This window comes from Balaenoptera physalus, assembly GCF_965194825.1.
Source record: "Balaenoptera physalus genome assembly, chromosome: 9".
NCBI lineage: Eukaryota > Metazoa > Chordata > Mammalia > Artiodactyla > Balaenopteridae > Balaenoptera > Balaenoptera physalus.
Window position 1 is genome coordinate 42,082,044 of NC_138888.1, and position 16,708 is coordinate 42,098,751.

The following is a 16,708-nucleotide window of genomic DNA, read 5'->3' on the forward strand; positions in this document are numbered from 1 at the left end:
AGTAAACAAGAGGATTTTCTATAAGGACACACAGGGAAGTAAGTAAACAGTCTCAGCAGGCAAAGAGCCATGCCTCATGGAGGAGAGGAAGATAATTCATCAACATTCAGCATTCGGCAGCATAGTTTGCTGCTGTACAGCGGCTCTACAGACCTGACGTAATTCCCCTGGGGCACCATGTAACTAACTGAGCACCCCGTGCCCGCTTCCCAGTCCTTGCCTTCCGTCTTCCCGCGTGGTTTCAACTGCTTCCTGACTCTTTCTTGTGGCTTTTTTTCTTTATGTATTTGTACTTCTCTGCTTCTGCATCACTCTCTGGCCTCCGGATTCTCTGTGACTGTCTCCGAGTTATACTCCCCTAGGTAGAGTAGATGATTGGGTTGGTCCATCCGCTGGCGAGGGCGTCACACTGCGGGTGCCTCACCTCGAAGGCTCCTGGCCAGCCCTCAGTTGTCTCCCTGTGGGTCAGGCACCAGGCCCTGGGTCAGTCAGCTGGGGCCAGGGACCCAGATCACACTGTCAGACTATAGAGATTTTGTGTAAGACCCCACAGGATGGCCCTGTAAGTGGGACTTGACCTTGTATGCTTTTTAAAAGAGGCAGTGAAAGCCCAAAACCCTCATCAGACCTGTCTGGAAAAAAAGAGTGAGATTTTCAAAAAGATTTTTTTTTTTTTTTAATTTATTTTTGGCTGCGTTCAGTCCCCATTGCTGCACGCGAGCCCTCTCTAGTTGCGGAGAGCCGGGGCCACTCCTCGTTGCTGTGCGCGGGCCCCTCACTGCGGTGGCCTCCCTTGCTGCGGGGCACGGGCTCTAGAGCGCAGGCTCAGTAGTTGTGGCTCACGGGCCCAGTTGCTCCGCGGCATGTGGGATCTTCCCAGACCGGGGCTTGAACCCATGTCCCCTGCATTGGCAAGCAGATTCCCAACCACTGCGCCACCAGGGAAGTCCCTCAAAAAGATTTTTAATGTGCCTTATGAGTAACTTAAGATCATGTGATTAAAGAATCAGTAAATAAAAACATTTGCTAAGGGTAGTTCTTAGCAACAAAAACGTAGGTTATGAAATCTACACATACCTGGGGAAATTCAAACATATTTTTCTTTATTCATGGCTTCCCATGCTCTTGATTAGGACATAAAATTGAAACAAACTGTTAGTTACAAAATTTTTTTTAAATTGAAGTATATTTGATTTACAATGTTGTGTTTCAGATGTACAGCAAAGTGATTCAGTTATATCACTTTAACTGAATCTTTTCAGATTCTTTTCCATTATACATTATTACAAGATACTGAATATCGTTCCCCGTGCTGTCCAGTAGGTCCTTGTTATCTGTTTTATATATGGTAGTGTGTATCTGTTAAGCCCAAACTCCTAATTTATCCCTGCCCGACCCTTCCCCTTTGGGAACCATAGGTTTGTTCTCAATGTCCATGACTCTGTTTCTGTTTTGTAAATAAGTTCATTTGTATCATTTTTTTAGATTCCATATATAATTGATATCATATGATACTTGTTTTTCTCTGACTTCACTTAGTAGGATAATTTCTGGGTCTATCCATGTTGCTGCAAATGGCATTACTTCTTTCTTAGGACTGAGTAATATTCCATTGTATATAATAACACATCTGCTTTATCTGTTCATCTTTTGATAGACACTTAGGTTTTTCCATGTCTTGGCTATTGTGAACAGTGCCACTGTAAACATTGGGGTTCATATATCTTTTCGAATTAAGAGTTTTCATCTTCCAGATATATGCCCAGGAATGGGATTGCTAGATCATATGGTAGCTCTATTTTTAGTTTTTTAAGGAACCTCCATACTGTTCTCCATAGTGGCTGTATCAATTTACATTCCTACCAACAGTGCAAGAGGGTTCCCTTTTCTCCACACCCACTCCAGTGTTTATTGTTTATAGACTTTTTGATGATGGCCATTCTGACCAGTGTGAGATGATACCTCATTGTAGTTTTGATTTGCATTTCTCTAATGATTAGTGATGTTGAGCATCCTTTCATGGAGTTATGCACAACATTTAATTGCTTTTCTTATTGTTCTCATATTTATAAACATTTGTGAGTGTGTAAGAAGGGAAAACGTTAAGCTTCCATCTTATCTATTAGATTATAAGCATGATAGACTCATGTACATTTTCCTGCTAGTCCTTTAGCATCTTATCACACATAGTGTAGCGGACACTCAATAAGTGGCACTAATTACTCAGCCCTGATGCCAATTGATAACAAAGTGCTAATCCAAGAATCTTCGATAAGCATAGAGTCAAGGAGAAGTCATGTTATTTTTTGGATATTTCGTGCCTAATTCCAGCTTCTCTGGGTCAAAACAAAGGATTACTATTACAAAATCTCATTTATTTCCCTTCACACTGTATGTGAGCTGTGTGACCAATGCAAATATGAATATTCAGGAAAAAATAAAATTCAAACAAAAATCTTTGGTTTGTTTTCAGTTTATCTTTTTTTTTATTAGGGTTTCAGTATGGAGTTTGAAATCCTAATCAACATGGAATTTAGGCCTGTTTTAATCTTTCTACCACGGATGTCAGGCTGTCTAACCCTAATTAAAGTGATGAAAGACTACAAAACAAAATGAAGGAGCCTGTGAAGGTGAAGGATTAATCCTATCTGTGCACATCTTTGTAGCTGAATTTTAAAAGTGACCTTCTTGTACTGTCAGCTCATGAGCATACTGAGTCTGGAAAGAGTAAATGCTTTCATTCTCATGGTCCCTTAGCTGGCTAGTGGCTTAATACTGTAAAATTAGAGGCTAGTAGCATTTTGATGCTTTCAAATATCTGTATGTCGTAAATCTGAGTTACAAAGTTGATTTTATGTATGACCTGTGAATTTAATCTCATTGTTGTTCTACACACACACAGACACAAACACACACATGAAGTCTTATTTGGCTTTAAAGTGGTAAATCATTTCCAGAGGTGACCAACCACTGGAATCCATGAACAACATGGCTGTTCCTCATTTCACAGATTCTTGGAGAAACCACTCTTAGAGCTCCATACAGGGCACTTTGACCACATTGTTTTCTTTTTCTTTTCTGACTTTGCACATAGAAATCCCATGGGATGAGGAGCCCATTTTGAGAAACGGGTCACAGCAGCTTTTGAAATGCAGGCAGATAAACAATTGGTGTCAAATTTTCTCTTAGGGGGAAAAAGAGATAAGGAAAGTTAATATATACTACAGTGGTAACTCAGTGAGGTTCTGTTCTAGTGGTACGTTGTATAAATGATAATTTTTGACAACAGTCTTCTATAGGAAAGCTTTATGCTGTCTTTGAGATATTAATAGTACATGGCACTGGTTTCGATTCAGACATGGAGCTGAAACAAATCATCATAACATTTTTTTTTCTGTTCTTGCATCAGGTGTATTCCAAAAGCTTTTGAATTTATCCTTGGAATAGGAATGAAGAGTTTACCAAGTACAGTACATTTAATGGGAAAACCAAGTCAAACTGAGATGTAATCTCAAGGTGTTTTTATACCTAGTGTTCATGCACCTAGTCTTTTCAGAGGCTCATTGGTTTCTGTTTCTGTGATGTGAATTTAATTGATCTCAATATAGGCTTAAAATTCAATAAGCGTGTGATTATTCGCCATGTGTGCCGGGAGCCATCACACAGGCCATGCTCGTGTAATCCTTACATGCACCCTGTGAGGAATTATGATCCCGAGTTTTCAGATAAAGTCTCGCAAAACTGTGACTCATCCATGATTATGAGACTAATTGGTGGTACGATAGGGATTATAAATCAGGTTATTTTACCTTCAAACCTTTTATACTTTCCAATGAAATTAATTTATAAGAGAAAATCTCAAAAACACTACGATATACACATTCTGTTGATCGTTAGAAGATCAGAAATCTGATTCATCAAAGAAAGATTCTGTTGCCGACTCATTAAAGGAAGTTGATGCAGTGTATGGTTAATGCCGTTGGCTTTGGAGTCAGACCAACACAGGGATGAACCCTGGCTCCACAGCTGTGGAGAAATGTCATGACTTTGAGTAAAGTTGTTTGTGTTTTCACTTCTAAAAGTCTCAGTTTCTTCATCTACCAAACAATGATAATACAATGCATTTCATAATGTTATAACAAGAATTGAATACAATACTGAATTTAAAGCATTTAGCAGAGTACCCAGCAGATAGTACAGATTTTTTGGTAGCTATTATTAGTAGCAGTACTGGTGAGATAGGAAGAAAATATACAAATTGATTAAAGAAAGATGTGCATTATTGGTTTCAGGGACACATGAAGACTTTCTTATTAATAAAATTGTATTGATCTCACTGAAGATTTTTAGTGATAAACAGCCTTTACATAGTATTTATAACTTTATGTGATGCTTTTTAAGATATTTTAAAATATGGAGCCAGATTAGAATATTTCCAGATTATGTCCATATTTTAATTACTGTTGCTAATGGATTGGGAATAGTGGCATGAAGAAATTCTAGACAGGTGAGGAGTCCTCAACCCTTTTTAAAGTATGCAAAAATAATTATCTACAGTATATTCTTGGAGTCACTGAAAAAAATTTGTACAACTATTACACAATAGTTATACAAATTTTTGTATAACTTTGACAGGCTCTTAGAGAACAATTTCTCCCCTTGAAAATTATTCACTTTCTGCTAGAGTTAATATCTAGCACAATAGGTCAGAACTTAGTTTATAAGTCAGGAGAAATTGATTGGTTTTCATTATATGTAGATAAATTAATTTGTTAAAATTAAAAAAGGTATACAACTAATTTATGGCAGAGAGTTTGGGACTTTAAAAACATTCCTGGTACAAGGAGTCTAGGTTGGGAATATATAGAATTAGTCTTCAGTTACATATGTGTACACAGATATGTATGCAATTAAAGATTAATTATATTAAGCTGAAGTTTTCCAAAATCTATGTATACCTGTAGAGTTTCTTTTTTTCATTTCCTATAGATATTTAAAAATACTTCTCCATATAGACTTGGTCAAGATACATCAAAGTGTTTAAAGTCATAACTTTTGGATATTTGTCTATATACTAAGTACAGAGAACCTTATGCAAAAATGTGAATTTTAAGTATGCAGTCTTTGCAGATTTAATGCATCATGAGGATGAAATAGATAAATGTAAGAATGGTTCATCCTTTTATGATAAGCTAAGTTTCTGTTGCTGAGAACTGACTTTTGAAAATGATATGTATATGAAATAGGATTAAATGGATTAAAAAAATCTCCATTTGTAAACATAAAGGGATGATGTGTATTTGTGTGTTATGTGTGTGTTCCAGCTTATTCATACCCTTGTCACCCTTTTAATTATCATCCTTTTAACTAAGCAGTGAGTTTTAATGTTTTAACCTTTAGGTCTTCAATATATGATCTATTTTGAAGCAAAAATATCTCAAATTCAAAATATAATCCCGTTTTCATATCTTTTCTCAGATGATGAAACATGCTTGGAATAATTATAAACGTTATGCCTGGGGAAAAAATGAACTGAAGCCTGTATCAAAAGGAGGCCATTCAAGCAGTTTGTTTGGTGAGTAGAATGTGCTTTGGCTCTTTACTGACAGTAACTTCTCTCCAATTGACTGAACTTGTGGGTGATGGAAAAAGTTTGTGTGATCCTCCAGACTGTGTTGCTAGGAAACTTGCATACCTGATGGAGTTGTCTGCAGGGAATGTGCATAGTGTGTCCTTCAGACAGAGCACTGGCTGCACTTTAGAACCACCTGCATCCCTTGAAAAAATACTGATGCCTGGGGCACACTTCCAGAGATCCTTATTTAATGGATATGGGCACAGTATCATGATTTTCAGCTCCCATGTGGTACCAAGCAGAGGAGCATTTGTTGGCTGCATTAACTGCTTCCTGTCAGGTAAAAGCTGTGTCTTTATCAATAAGCTGGCCAAGGCAGCCAGCCGTGGTGACCTTCACTGTATCTCAGTGACTCTCAACTTTGGCTCTAAATTTCTCCTGTTTGTGCAGTGGAAGTGAAAGTGAGGATGGAGTCGTCAGTTATTTAAACTTCCATTTATCCACTTTGGCATCATTTTATTGCTTTTGGTCCTCACAGCATCCCTCTGTGATTAGTACTCTAGGTATTGATAACATTCCCATCGTGCAGGTGCAGAAGCTAGGTAACAGAAGTGTTAGGTAGATTCCTTGGGTCACAGAGCTACCCAGTGCCCTTCTCACTGAACTCAGTTCCTCTTCAGTTCCCACAACTTTATCTATAAGTAACAGGATGAAGAGGAGGGAACCTTGGTCTGATGCTTCTGAATTCACCATAGAAAAGGTGACTTTCTGTACTTTAACTAAAGGTGTTAAATAGTATCAAATCATATAACAACAGTATCAGCTGACACTATGTGCCACGTGCCATTTGTGCATCTTCTCATTTAACCTCATTATTATATGTATTTTATAGATGAGAAATATGAAGCTGAGAGAACAGCTTGCCCAGTGTTAGCCATCTACTAACTGGCTGAGCTGGGACTTGAACCCACATGTGGCCAAGGTCAGAGTCTGCTCCTAATCACCCCATTATGCTTTTCCATTTATTTAGGACCTTCCATGTGTTTGGCTCTCTTTCCAGCACTGGTGTTAATAAACACAATACAAGTCTTTGCAAAGTTCATGACCTAGTGCAGAAGACATATGTGTAGATAGTGAATTATCAAAGCACTAGGTGGTTCAATAGATATTCATAGGAAGTTCTGAAGAACCATAGGCTCTCTGGTAGGGAGAAAGGCATTGCAGGAACAGTTAGGGAGAGCTGGAAGAATGGGGAAAAGGCTGGTCTATCACAGTGACACACTTTAGAGATGAAAAGAGCCACACCTGGAGTCATGGCGGTACAAGTGATTTCAGATGTTACTAGAGTAGTTTTTTTTTTTTTTTTTTAGGACACGGTGACTAGTTAACATGGGTGATGGGAGGTAGGAATTGAAGAGAGAAACTCAGAAACTTCATGCAGACTCAAAGATCTTAATTTTTTACTGTTTACTATAACTTTAAAAAAATTTTAATTCTATTTTTGCTTTTATCTCTATGAAAGTTGTTCATAGTATTAAGAAGTCAGTTTTGTGTAAATTTGCCGTAGTCTTTATTAAAGAGATTACTTGGCTCTCTGTTAATACAGTGATGGTTTTTAAATTTATTATTAAGCCTTAAAAACATACTGAGTCTCTTAGTGTGGAATGTGGAGGTGAATAAGACATGCCTTCTCTATTCTAAGGAAGTTTACAGACTAAAAGGAGATGCATATAAGTAGTTATAATGGAAGACAGAAAGTGGTAAGTGCAAGAGCAAAGTCTTCCTGCTGAGGGAGTTCAGAGGAAATAAATGAGAGTCAGGACTGGCTAGGAGGATGGGAGGAGAGGTTAGGATCAGTCAGGGCTGCAAAAAGAGGGGGTAGAATTCCATTTTTGAGTAACGGTTTCTTAGAGCTATCACTAAACAATTTTAGATCTAATTATATTTAAAGAGTTTTGCACAGGTGCACTTTGATGTAATTACATTAAAATTAATAAGTGTGTTGCTCCTTGGTTTCAGGTCTTTTTTTTTTTTCTTGCTAGAGAATGCAATCCCAAATGAAATTTCTAAGAGATTTATTTTCTGCAACTCAGAAGAGACTTTAAAGATTAGTGTACCAATCTATAGCCTGTGATAATTGTTAGTTTGGTTTTGATGCAACTTTTAAATTTTCTTTCACTGAAAGATGTTTAGACTGTGTTCAGTATTCTTGTTTACCAGTAAATTCAGTATTACCCACTTCCTTTCCAAGGTATGGTCAATGTGCATGTATGGATCTGTCAAAGGTGTTTTACTGAGTAAATATTTTTCTGATATTTTCAGGTAATATCCAAGGAGCAACAATAGTAGATGCCCTAGATACACTTTTTATTATGAAAATGAAAGATGAATTTGAAGAGGCAAAAGCATGGGTTGACGAAAATCTAAATTTTAATATGGTAAGTTAAAAACAGCTGCCAATTCAGTTCTTAAATCTCAGTTAACATAAATAAATTATCTTGTGGGGCAGATTATTGTACTGTACCCTAGCAGAAACAAATAATGCAGTTTTAAGTAGTATCATACTATATTCTTAACTTGCCCTCCCTTACTACACAAATCCATGCCTTTGTTTTTTGGCAAACTAAGAGTAAGAAAAAAGAAATTAATATTTATTAAGACCTACATGTGCCAAGTATTCTTGTTCAAGTCTCTCAACAACCCTGTGAGGCGGGTATTATTTTCACACCTTTACAGGTTAGAAATCGGAGCCTCAGAGGCTTATCTACACCACACAGCTAGTTGTGTGTCAGGGCTGTGAGCCTAACACAGGTCTGTGTGACTCCAATGCTCATGCTTTTGCACTGCACCATGGTGCATTATTGTGACTTTGTTAGATGAACATTTGTTAAATGGAGCCCAGGGTGCCATGGTGAGCTGCAGTTCAATGAAAGACCACAAAAGAAATTGAAATAGAGAAGTTTATTACTTAACAGGTCCTGAGAAGGTACATGACTCACCTGCAGGGGCCACACAGGGAGGTCAATGCAGAGTACAGACAGACAGAAAGACAGGACCTGGGGCACATGCCGTTATTAGGATGGATGAAGTGCTTTGGGGTTCCAAAGCTAAGGCCAAATTGGTCAATTCAAACCAATTGGTAAGCTCCACAGTGGTCTTTTCTAAGGGGCGCACAAGGGGAAGGCCCTGGGAGGTGGGGGAGACATGATCACAGAGGAAATCATATCAGGAACTGACATTTGCTTGGGACTCTGGGGCTGTTAATCGAAGGCACACTCTTGCATGAGGGGCTAGTGTCCATTTAAAGCCCCTGCAAGCCACTTGGCCAAACAGAATGGCTGTAATGCCATGAAGTATCTCCTCTCAACGCTCCACAGGCATCCAGGAGCAGCTGCATCCACTTTCCCATAAATAAGGCTTTAACCTTTGTTGATTGTAGACCCTTATCAGCTTAAACTTTTTTTTTTCTTTTGGCCACATCATGTGCATGAGGGATCTTAGTTCCCTGACCAGGGATTGAACCCATGCCCCCTGCAGTGGAAGCTCAGAGTCCTAACCACTGGATTGCCAGGGAATTCCCAGTATAACCTTTTGTCAATTTATATACGAAATATTTTTTTAAATTTCATATATGTACTATCATTTTTAACAAACCTCAATACCCACTGTACGCCAAGGAAAAGGTTCATAATTAAGGACAGTGGACTCTTCTAATACTACTTCTTGATAATTAAGGAGGACTACATCTTGTCAGAGCTAATCTAATTCCACAGTCATTGCTTTACCTTGTAATGAGGTTGACAGAGAGCTTGTTTTAAGAACAGGAAAAATTGACCCTGGTGTTTTTGAGTCATTCACTTATGTTTGCATTATTGGTGTTTTTTTTTTTTTTTTTTTCCCATTACATGGTTAATTTCTTCCTATAATTATATCAACTATTGCTTTAAATTTTTTTTTTAACATCTTTATTGAAGTATAATTGCCTTACAATGGTGTGTTAGCTTCTGCTTTATAACAAAGTGAATCAGTTATACATATACAATATGTTCCCATTTCTCTTCCCTCTTGCATCTCCCTCCCTCCCACCCTCCCCATCCCATCCCTCTAGGTGGTCACAAAGCACCGAGCTGATCTCCCTGTGCTATGCGGCTGCTTCCCACTAGTTATCTATTTTACATTTGGTAGTGTATATATGTCCATGACACTCTCTTACCCTGTCACATCTCACCCCACCCCCTCCCCATATCCTCAAGTCCATTCTCTAGTAGGTCTGTGTCTTTATTCCCGTCTTGCCACTAGGTTCTTCATGGCCTTTTTTTTTTTTTTTTTTTTTTTCCCCTTAGATTCCGTATATATGTGTTAGCATACTGTATTTGTTTTTCTCTTTCTGACTTACTTCACTCTGTATGACAGACTCTAACTCCATCCACCTCATTACAAATACCTCCATTTCATTTCTTTTTATGGCTGAGTAATATTCCATTGTATATATGTGCCACATCTTCTTTATCCATTCATCTGTCGATGGACATTTAGATTGCTTCCATGTCCTGGCTATTGTAAATAGAGCTGCAATGAACATTTTGGTACATGACTCTTTTTGACCTATGGTTTTCTCAGGGTATATGCCCAGTAGTGGGATTGCTGGGTCGTATGGTAGTTCTATTTGTAGTTTTTTAAGGAACCTCCATACTGTTCTCCATAGTGGCTGTATCAATTTACATTCCCACCAACAGTGCAAGAGTGTTCCCTTTCCTCCACACCCTCTCCAGCATTTATTGTTTCTAGATTTTTTGATGATGGCCATTCTGACCGGTGTGAGATGATATCTCATTGTAGTTTTGATTTGCATTTCTCTAATGATTAATGATGTTGAGCATTCTTTCATGTGTCTGTAGGCCATCTGTATATCTTCTTTGGAGAAATGTCTATTTAGGTCTTCGGCCCATTTTTGGATTGGGTTGTTCGTTTTTTTGTTATTGAGCTGCATGAGCTGCTTGTAAATCTTGGAGATTAATCCTTTGTCAGTTGCTTCATTTGCAAATATTTTCTCCCATTCTGATGGTTGTCTTTTGGTCTTGTTTATGGTTTCCTTTGCTGTGCAAAAGCTTTTAAGTTTCATTAGGTCCCATTTGTTTATTTGTGTTCTTATTTCCATTTCTCTGGGAGCTGGGTCAAAAAGAATCTTGCTGTGATGTATGTCATAGAGTGTTCTGCCTATGTTTTCCTCTAAGAGTTTGATAGTGTCTGCCCTTACACTTAGGTCTTTAATCCATTTTGAGTTTATTTTTGTGCATGGTGTCAGGGAGTGTTCTAATTTCATACTTTTACATGTACCTGTCCAGTTTTCCCAGCACCACTTATTGAAGAGGCTGTCTTTTCTCCACTGTATATGCTTGCCTCCTTTATCAAAAATAAGGTGCCCATATGTGTGTGGGTTTATCTCTGGGCTTTCTATCTTGTTCCATTGATCTATATTTCTATTTTTGTGCCAGTACCAAACTGTCTTGATTACTGAAGCTTTGTAATATAGTCTGAAGTCAGGGAGCCTGATTCCCCCAGCTCCATTTTTCGTTCTCAAGATTGCTTTGGCTATTCGGGGTCTTTTGTGTTTCCATACAAATTGTGAAATTTTTTGTTCTACTTCTGTGAAAAATGCCAGTGGTAGTTTGATAGGGATTGCATTGAATCTGTAGATTGCTTTGGGTAGTAGAGTCATTTTCACAATGTTGATTCTTCCAATCCAGGAACATGGTATATCTCTCCATCTATTTGTATCATCTTTAATTTCTTTCATCAGTGTCTTATAATTTTCTGCATACAGGTCTTTTGTCTCCTTAGGTAGGTTTATTCCTAGATATTTTATTCTTTTTGTTGCAATGGTAAATGGGAGTGTTTTCTTAATTTCACTTTCAGATTTTTCGTCATTAGTGTATAGAAATGCAAGAGATTTCTGTGCATTAATTTTGTATCCTGCTACTTTACCAAATTCATTGATTAGCTCTAGGAGTTTTCTGGTAGCATCTTTAGGATTCTCTATGTATAGTATCATGTCATCTGCAGATAGTGACAGATTTACTTCTTCTTTTCCGATTTGTATTCCTTTTATTTCTTTGTCTTCTCTGATTGCTGTGGCTATCACTTCCAAAACTATGTTGAATAATAGTGGTGAGAGTGGGCAACCTTGTCTTGTTCCTGATCTTAGTGGAAATGATTTCAGTTTTTCACCACTGAGGACAATGTTGGCTGTGGGTTTGTCATATATGGCCTTTATTATGTTGAGGAAAGTTCCCTCTATGCCTACTTTCTGCAGGGCTTTTATCATAAATGGGTGTTGAATTTTGTCGAAAGCTTTCTCTGCATCTATTGAGATGATCATATGGTTTTTCTCCTTCAATTTGTTAATATGATGTATCACATTGATTGATTTGCGTATATTGAAGAATCCTTGCATTCCTGGGATAAACCCCACTTGATCATGGTGTATGATCCTTTTAATGTGCTGTTGGATTCTGTTTGCTAGTATTTTGTTGAGGATTTTTGCATCTATGTTCATCAGTGATATTGGCCTGTAGTTTTCTTTCTTTGTGACATCTTTGTCTGGTTTTGGTATCAGGGTGATGGTGGCCTCGTAGAATGAGTTTGGGAGTGTTCCTCCCTCTGCAATATTTTGGAAGAGTTTGAGAAGGATAGGTGTTAGCTCTTCTCTAAATGTTTGATAGAATTCGCCTGTGAAGCCATCTGGTCCTGGGCTTTTGTTTGTTGGAAGGTTTTTAATCACAGTTTCAATTTCAGTGCTTGTGATTGGTCTGTTCATATTTTCTATTTCTTCCTGGTTCAGTCTCGGCAGTTTGTGCATTTCTAAGAATCTGTCCATTTCTTCCAGGTTGTCCATTTTATTGGCATAGAGTTGCTTGTAGTAATCTCTCATGATCTTTTGTATTTCTGCAGTGTCAGTGGTTACTTCTCCTTTTTCATTTCTAATTCTATTGATCTGAGTCTTCTCCCTTTTTCTCTTGATGAGTCTGGCTAATGGTTTATCAATTTTGTTTATCTTCTCAAAGAACCAGCTTTTAGTTTCATTGATTTTTGCTATTGTTTCCTTCATTGCTTTTTCATTTATTTCTGACCTGATCTTTATAATTTCTTTCCTTCTGCTGGCTTTGGGGTTTTTTTGTTCTTCTTTCTCTAATTGCTTTAGGTGCAAGGTTAGGTTGTTTATTCGAGATGTTTCCTGTTTCTTGAGGTAGGCTTGTATTGCTATAAACTTCCCTCTTAGCACTGCTTTTGCTGCGTCCCATAGGTTTTGGGTCGTCGTATCTCCATTGTCATTTATTTCTAGGTATTTTTTGATTTCCCCTTTGATTTCTTCAGTGATCACTTCGTTATTAAGTAATGTATTGTGTAGCCTCCATGTGTTTGTATTTTTTACAGATCTTTTCCTGTAATTGATATCTAGTCTCATAGCGTTGTGGTCGGAAAAGATACTTGATACGATTTCAATTTTCTTAAATTTACCAAGGCTTGATTTGTGACCCAAGATATGATCTATCCTGGAGAATGTTCCATGAGCACTTGAGAAAAATGTGTATTCTGTTGTTTTTGGGTGGAATGTCCTATAAATATCAATTAAGTCCATCTTGTTTAATGTATCATTTAAAGCTTGTGTTTCCTTATTTATTTTCATTTTGGATGATCTGTCCATTGGTGAGAGTGGGGTGTTAAAGTCCCCTACTATGATTGTGTTGCTGTCGATTTCCCCTTTTATGGCTGTTAGTATTTGCCTTATGTATTGAGGTGCTCCTAGGTTGGGTGCATAAATATTTACAATTGTTATACCTTCCTCTTGGATCGATCCCTTGATCATTATATAGTGTCCTTCTTTGTCTCTTGTAATAGTCTTTATTTTAAAGTCTATTTTGTCTGATATGAGAATTGCTACTCCAGCTTTCTTTTGATTTCCATTTGCATGGAATATCTTTTTCCATCCCCTCACTTTCAGTCTATATGTGTCTCTAGGTCTGAAGTGGGTCTCTTGTAGACCGCATATATATGGGTCTTGTTTTTGTATCCATTCAGCCAGCCTGTGTCTTTTGGTGGGAGCATTTAATCCATTTACATTCAAGGTAATTATCGATATGTATGTTCCTATTCCCATTTTCTTAAATGTTTTGGGTTTGTTATTGTAGGTGTTTTCCTTCTCTTGTGTTTCTTGCCTAGAGAAGTTCCTTTAGCATTTGTTGTAAAGCTGGTTTGGTGGTGCTGAACTCTCTCAGCTTTTGCTTGTCTGTAAAGGTTTTAATTTCTCCATCGAATCTGAATGAGATCCTTGCTGGGTAGTTTAATCTTGGTTGTAGGTTTTTCTCCTTCATCACTTTAAGTATATCCTGCCACTCCCTTCTGGCTTGCAGTGTTTCTGCTGAAAGATCAGATGTTAACCTTATGGGGATTCCCTTGTGTGTTATTTGTTTTTTTTCCCTTGCTGCCTTTAATATGTTTTCCTTATATTTAATTTTTGACAGTTTGATTAATATGTGTCTTGGTGTGTTTCTCCTTGGGTTTATCCTGTATGGGACTCTCTGTGCTTCCAGGACTTGATTAACTATTTCCTTTCCCATATTAGGGAAGTTTTCAACTATAATCTCTTCAAATATCTTCTCAGTCCCTTTCTTTTTCTCTTCTTCTTCTGGGACCCCTATAATTCGAATGTTGGTGCATTTAATGTTGTCCCAGAGGTCTCTGAGACTGTCCTCAGTTCTTTTCATTCTTTTTTCTTTATCCTGCTCTGCAGTAGTTATTTCCACCATTTTATCTTCCAGGTCACTTATCCTTTCTTCTGCCTCAGTTATTCTGCTATTGATCCCATCTAGAGTATTTTTAATTTCATTTATTGTGGTTTTCATCATTGCTTGGTTCCTCTTTAGTTCTTCTACGTCCTTGTTAAATGTTTCTTGCATTTTGTCTATTCTATTTCCAAGATTTGGATCATCCTTACTATCATTATTCTGAATTCTTTTTCAGGTAGACTACCTATTTCCTCTTCATTTGTTAAGTCTGGTATGTTCTGACCCTGCTCCTTCATCTGCTGCATGTTTTTCTGTCATCTCATTTTGCTTATCTTACTGTGTTTGGGGTCTCCTTTTCACAGGCTGCAGGTTCGTAGTTCCTGTTGTTTTTGGTATCTGTCCCCAGTGGCTAAGGTTGGTTCAGTGGGTTGTGTAGCCTTCCTGGTGGAGGGAACTAGTGCCTGAGCTGTGGTGGATGAGGTTGGATCTTGTCTTTCTGGTGGGCACGTCCACGTCTGGTGGTGTATTTTGGGGTGTCTGTGGCCTTATTATGATTTTAGGCAGCCTCTCTGCTAATGGACGGGGCTGTGTTCCTGTCTTGCTAGTTGTTTGGCATAGGGTGTCCAGCACTGTAGCCTGCTGGTCGTTGAGTGAAGCTGGGTCTTGATGTTGAGATGGAGATCTCTGAGAGATTTTTGCCGTTTGGTATTACGTGGCGCTGGGAGGTCTCTTGTGGACCAGTGTTCTGAAGTTGGCTCTCCCACCTCAGAGGCACGGCCCTGATGCCTGGCTGGAGCACCAAGAGCCTTCGTCCACACGGCTCAGAGTAAAAGGGAGAAAAAATAGAAAGAAAGAAAGAAAGAGGCTATAATATAGTGAAGTAAAATAAAGCTATTGTAAAGCAAAGCTACACAGACAAAATCGCACCCAGAAGCATATACATATACACTCACAAAAAAAAGGAAAAGGGGAAAAATTAATATATCCTGCTCCCAAAGTCCACCTCCTGAATTTGGGATGATTCGTTGTCTATTCAGGTATTCAACAGATGCAGGCACATCAAGTTGTTTGTGGAGTTTTAATCCGCTGCTTCTAAGGCTGCTGGGAGAGATTTCCCCTTCTCTTCCCTGTTCGCACAGCTCCTGGGGTTCAGCTTTGGATTTGGACCCGCCTCTGTGTGTAGGTCGCCTGAGGGCGTCTATTCCCCGCCCAGACAGGACGGGGTTAAAGGAGCAGCTGCTTCGGGGGCTCTGGCTCACTCAGGCCGCGGGGAGGGAGGTGTACAGAGGAGGCGGGGCGAGCCTGCGGCGGCCGAGGCCGGCGTGACGTTGCACCAGCCTGAGGCGGGCAGTGCGTTCTCCCAGGGAACTTGTCCCCGGATCACGGGACCCTGGCAGTGGTGGGCTGCACAGGCTCCCGGGAGGGGCGATGTGGAGAGTGACCTGTGCTCACGCACAGGCTTTTTGGAGGCGGCAGCAGCAGCCCCAGCGTCTCACGCCCGTCTCTGGGGTCCGTGCTGATCGCCGCGGCTCGCGCCTTTCTCTGGAGTTCATTTAGGCGGCACTCTGAATCCCCTCTCCTTGCGCTCAGCGAAACAAAGAGGCAAGAAAAAGTCTCTTGCCTCTTTGGCAGCTGCAGACCTTTTCCCGGTCTCCCTCCCAGCCAGCTGTGGCACACTAACCCCTTCAGGCTGTGTTCACGCCGCCAGCCCCAGTCCTCTCCCTGCGATCCGACCGAAGCCCGAGCCTCAGCTCCCAGCCCCGCCCGCCGAGCAGACAAGCCTCTCGGGCTGGTGAGTGCTGCTCGGCGCCGAGCCTCTGTGCGGGAGTCTCTCCGTTTTTTCCTCTGCGCCCCTGTTGCTGTGGGATCCGCACTGGTAGCTGCGGCTCGCGCCCGTCTCTGAAGTTCGTTTAGGCGGCGCTCTGAATCCCCTCTCCTCGCGCACCAGGAAACAAAGAGGAAAGAAAAAGTCTCTTGCCTCTTTGGCAGCTGCAGACTTTTCCCCGGACTCCCTCCCGGCTAGCTGTGGCGCACTAGCCCCTTCAGGCTGTGTTCACGCCGCCAACCCCAGTCCTCTCCCTGCGATCCGACCGAAGCCCCAGCCTCAGCTCCCAGCCCCGCCCGCCCCGGCGGGTGAGCAGACAAGCCTCTCGGGCTGGAGAGTGCTGGTCGGCACCGCTCCTCCGTGCGGGAACCTCTCCGCTTTGCCCTCCGCACCCCTGTGGCTGCACTCTCCTCCGTGGCTCCGAAGCTTCCCCCCTCTGCCACCTGCAGTCTCTGCCCGCGAAGGGGCTTCCTAGTGCGTGGAAATCTTTCCTCCTTCACGGCTCCCTCCCACTGGTGCAGG

General features: G+C 40.1%; 1 protein-coding gene and 1 long non-coding RNA gene across 3 annotated transcripts in view; one reads left to right on the forward strand and one right to left on the reverse strand.

Annotated features, from left to right (window-relative positions):
* Window positions 1–16,708, reverse strand: part of LOC309667026 — a 570,884-nt gene that overhangs the window by 492,531 nt on the left and 61,645 nt on the right. The window lies entirely within an intron of this gene.
* MAN1A1 (mannosidase alpha class 1A member 1) overlaps window positions 1–16,708 on the forward strand; it is a 173,963-nt gene that overhangs the window by 40,321 nt on the left and 116,934 nt on the right. For both annotated transcript variants that reach the window (XM_082474678.1, XM_082474677.1), the window contains exons 3-4: window positions 5,479–5,575; window positions 7,898–8,013. In XM_082474678.1, coding sequence (XP_082330804.1) covers window positions 5,479–5,575; window positions 7,898–8,013 — 213 coding nt within the window. The remainder of the gene's footprint in view (window positions 1–5,478; window positions 5,576–7,897; window positions 8,014–16,708) is intronic.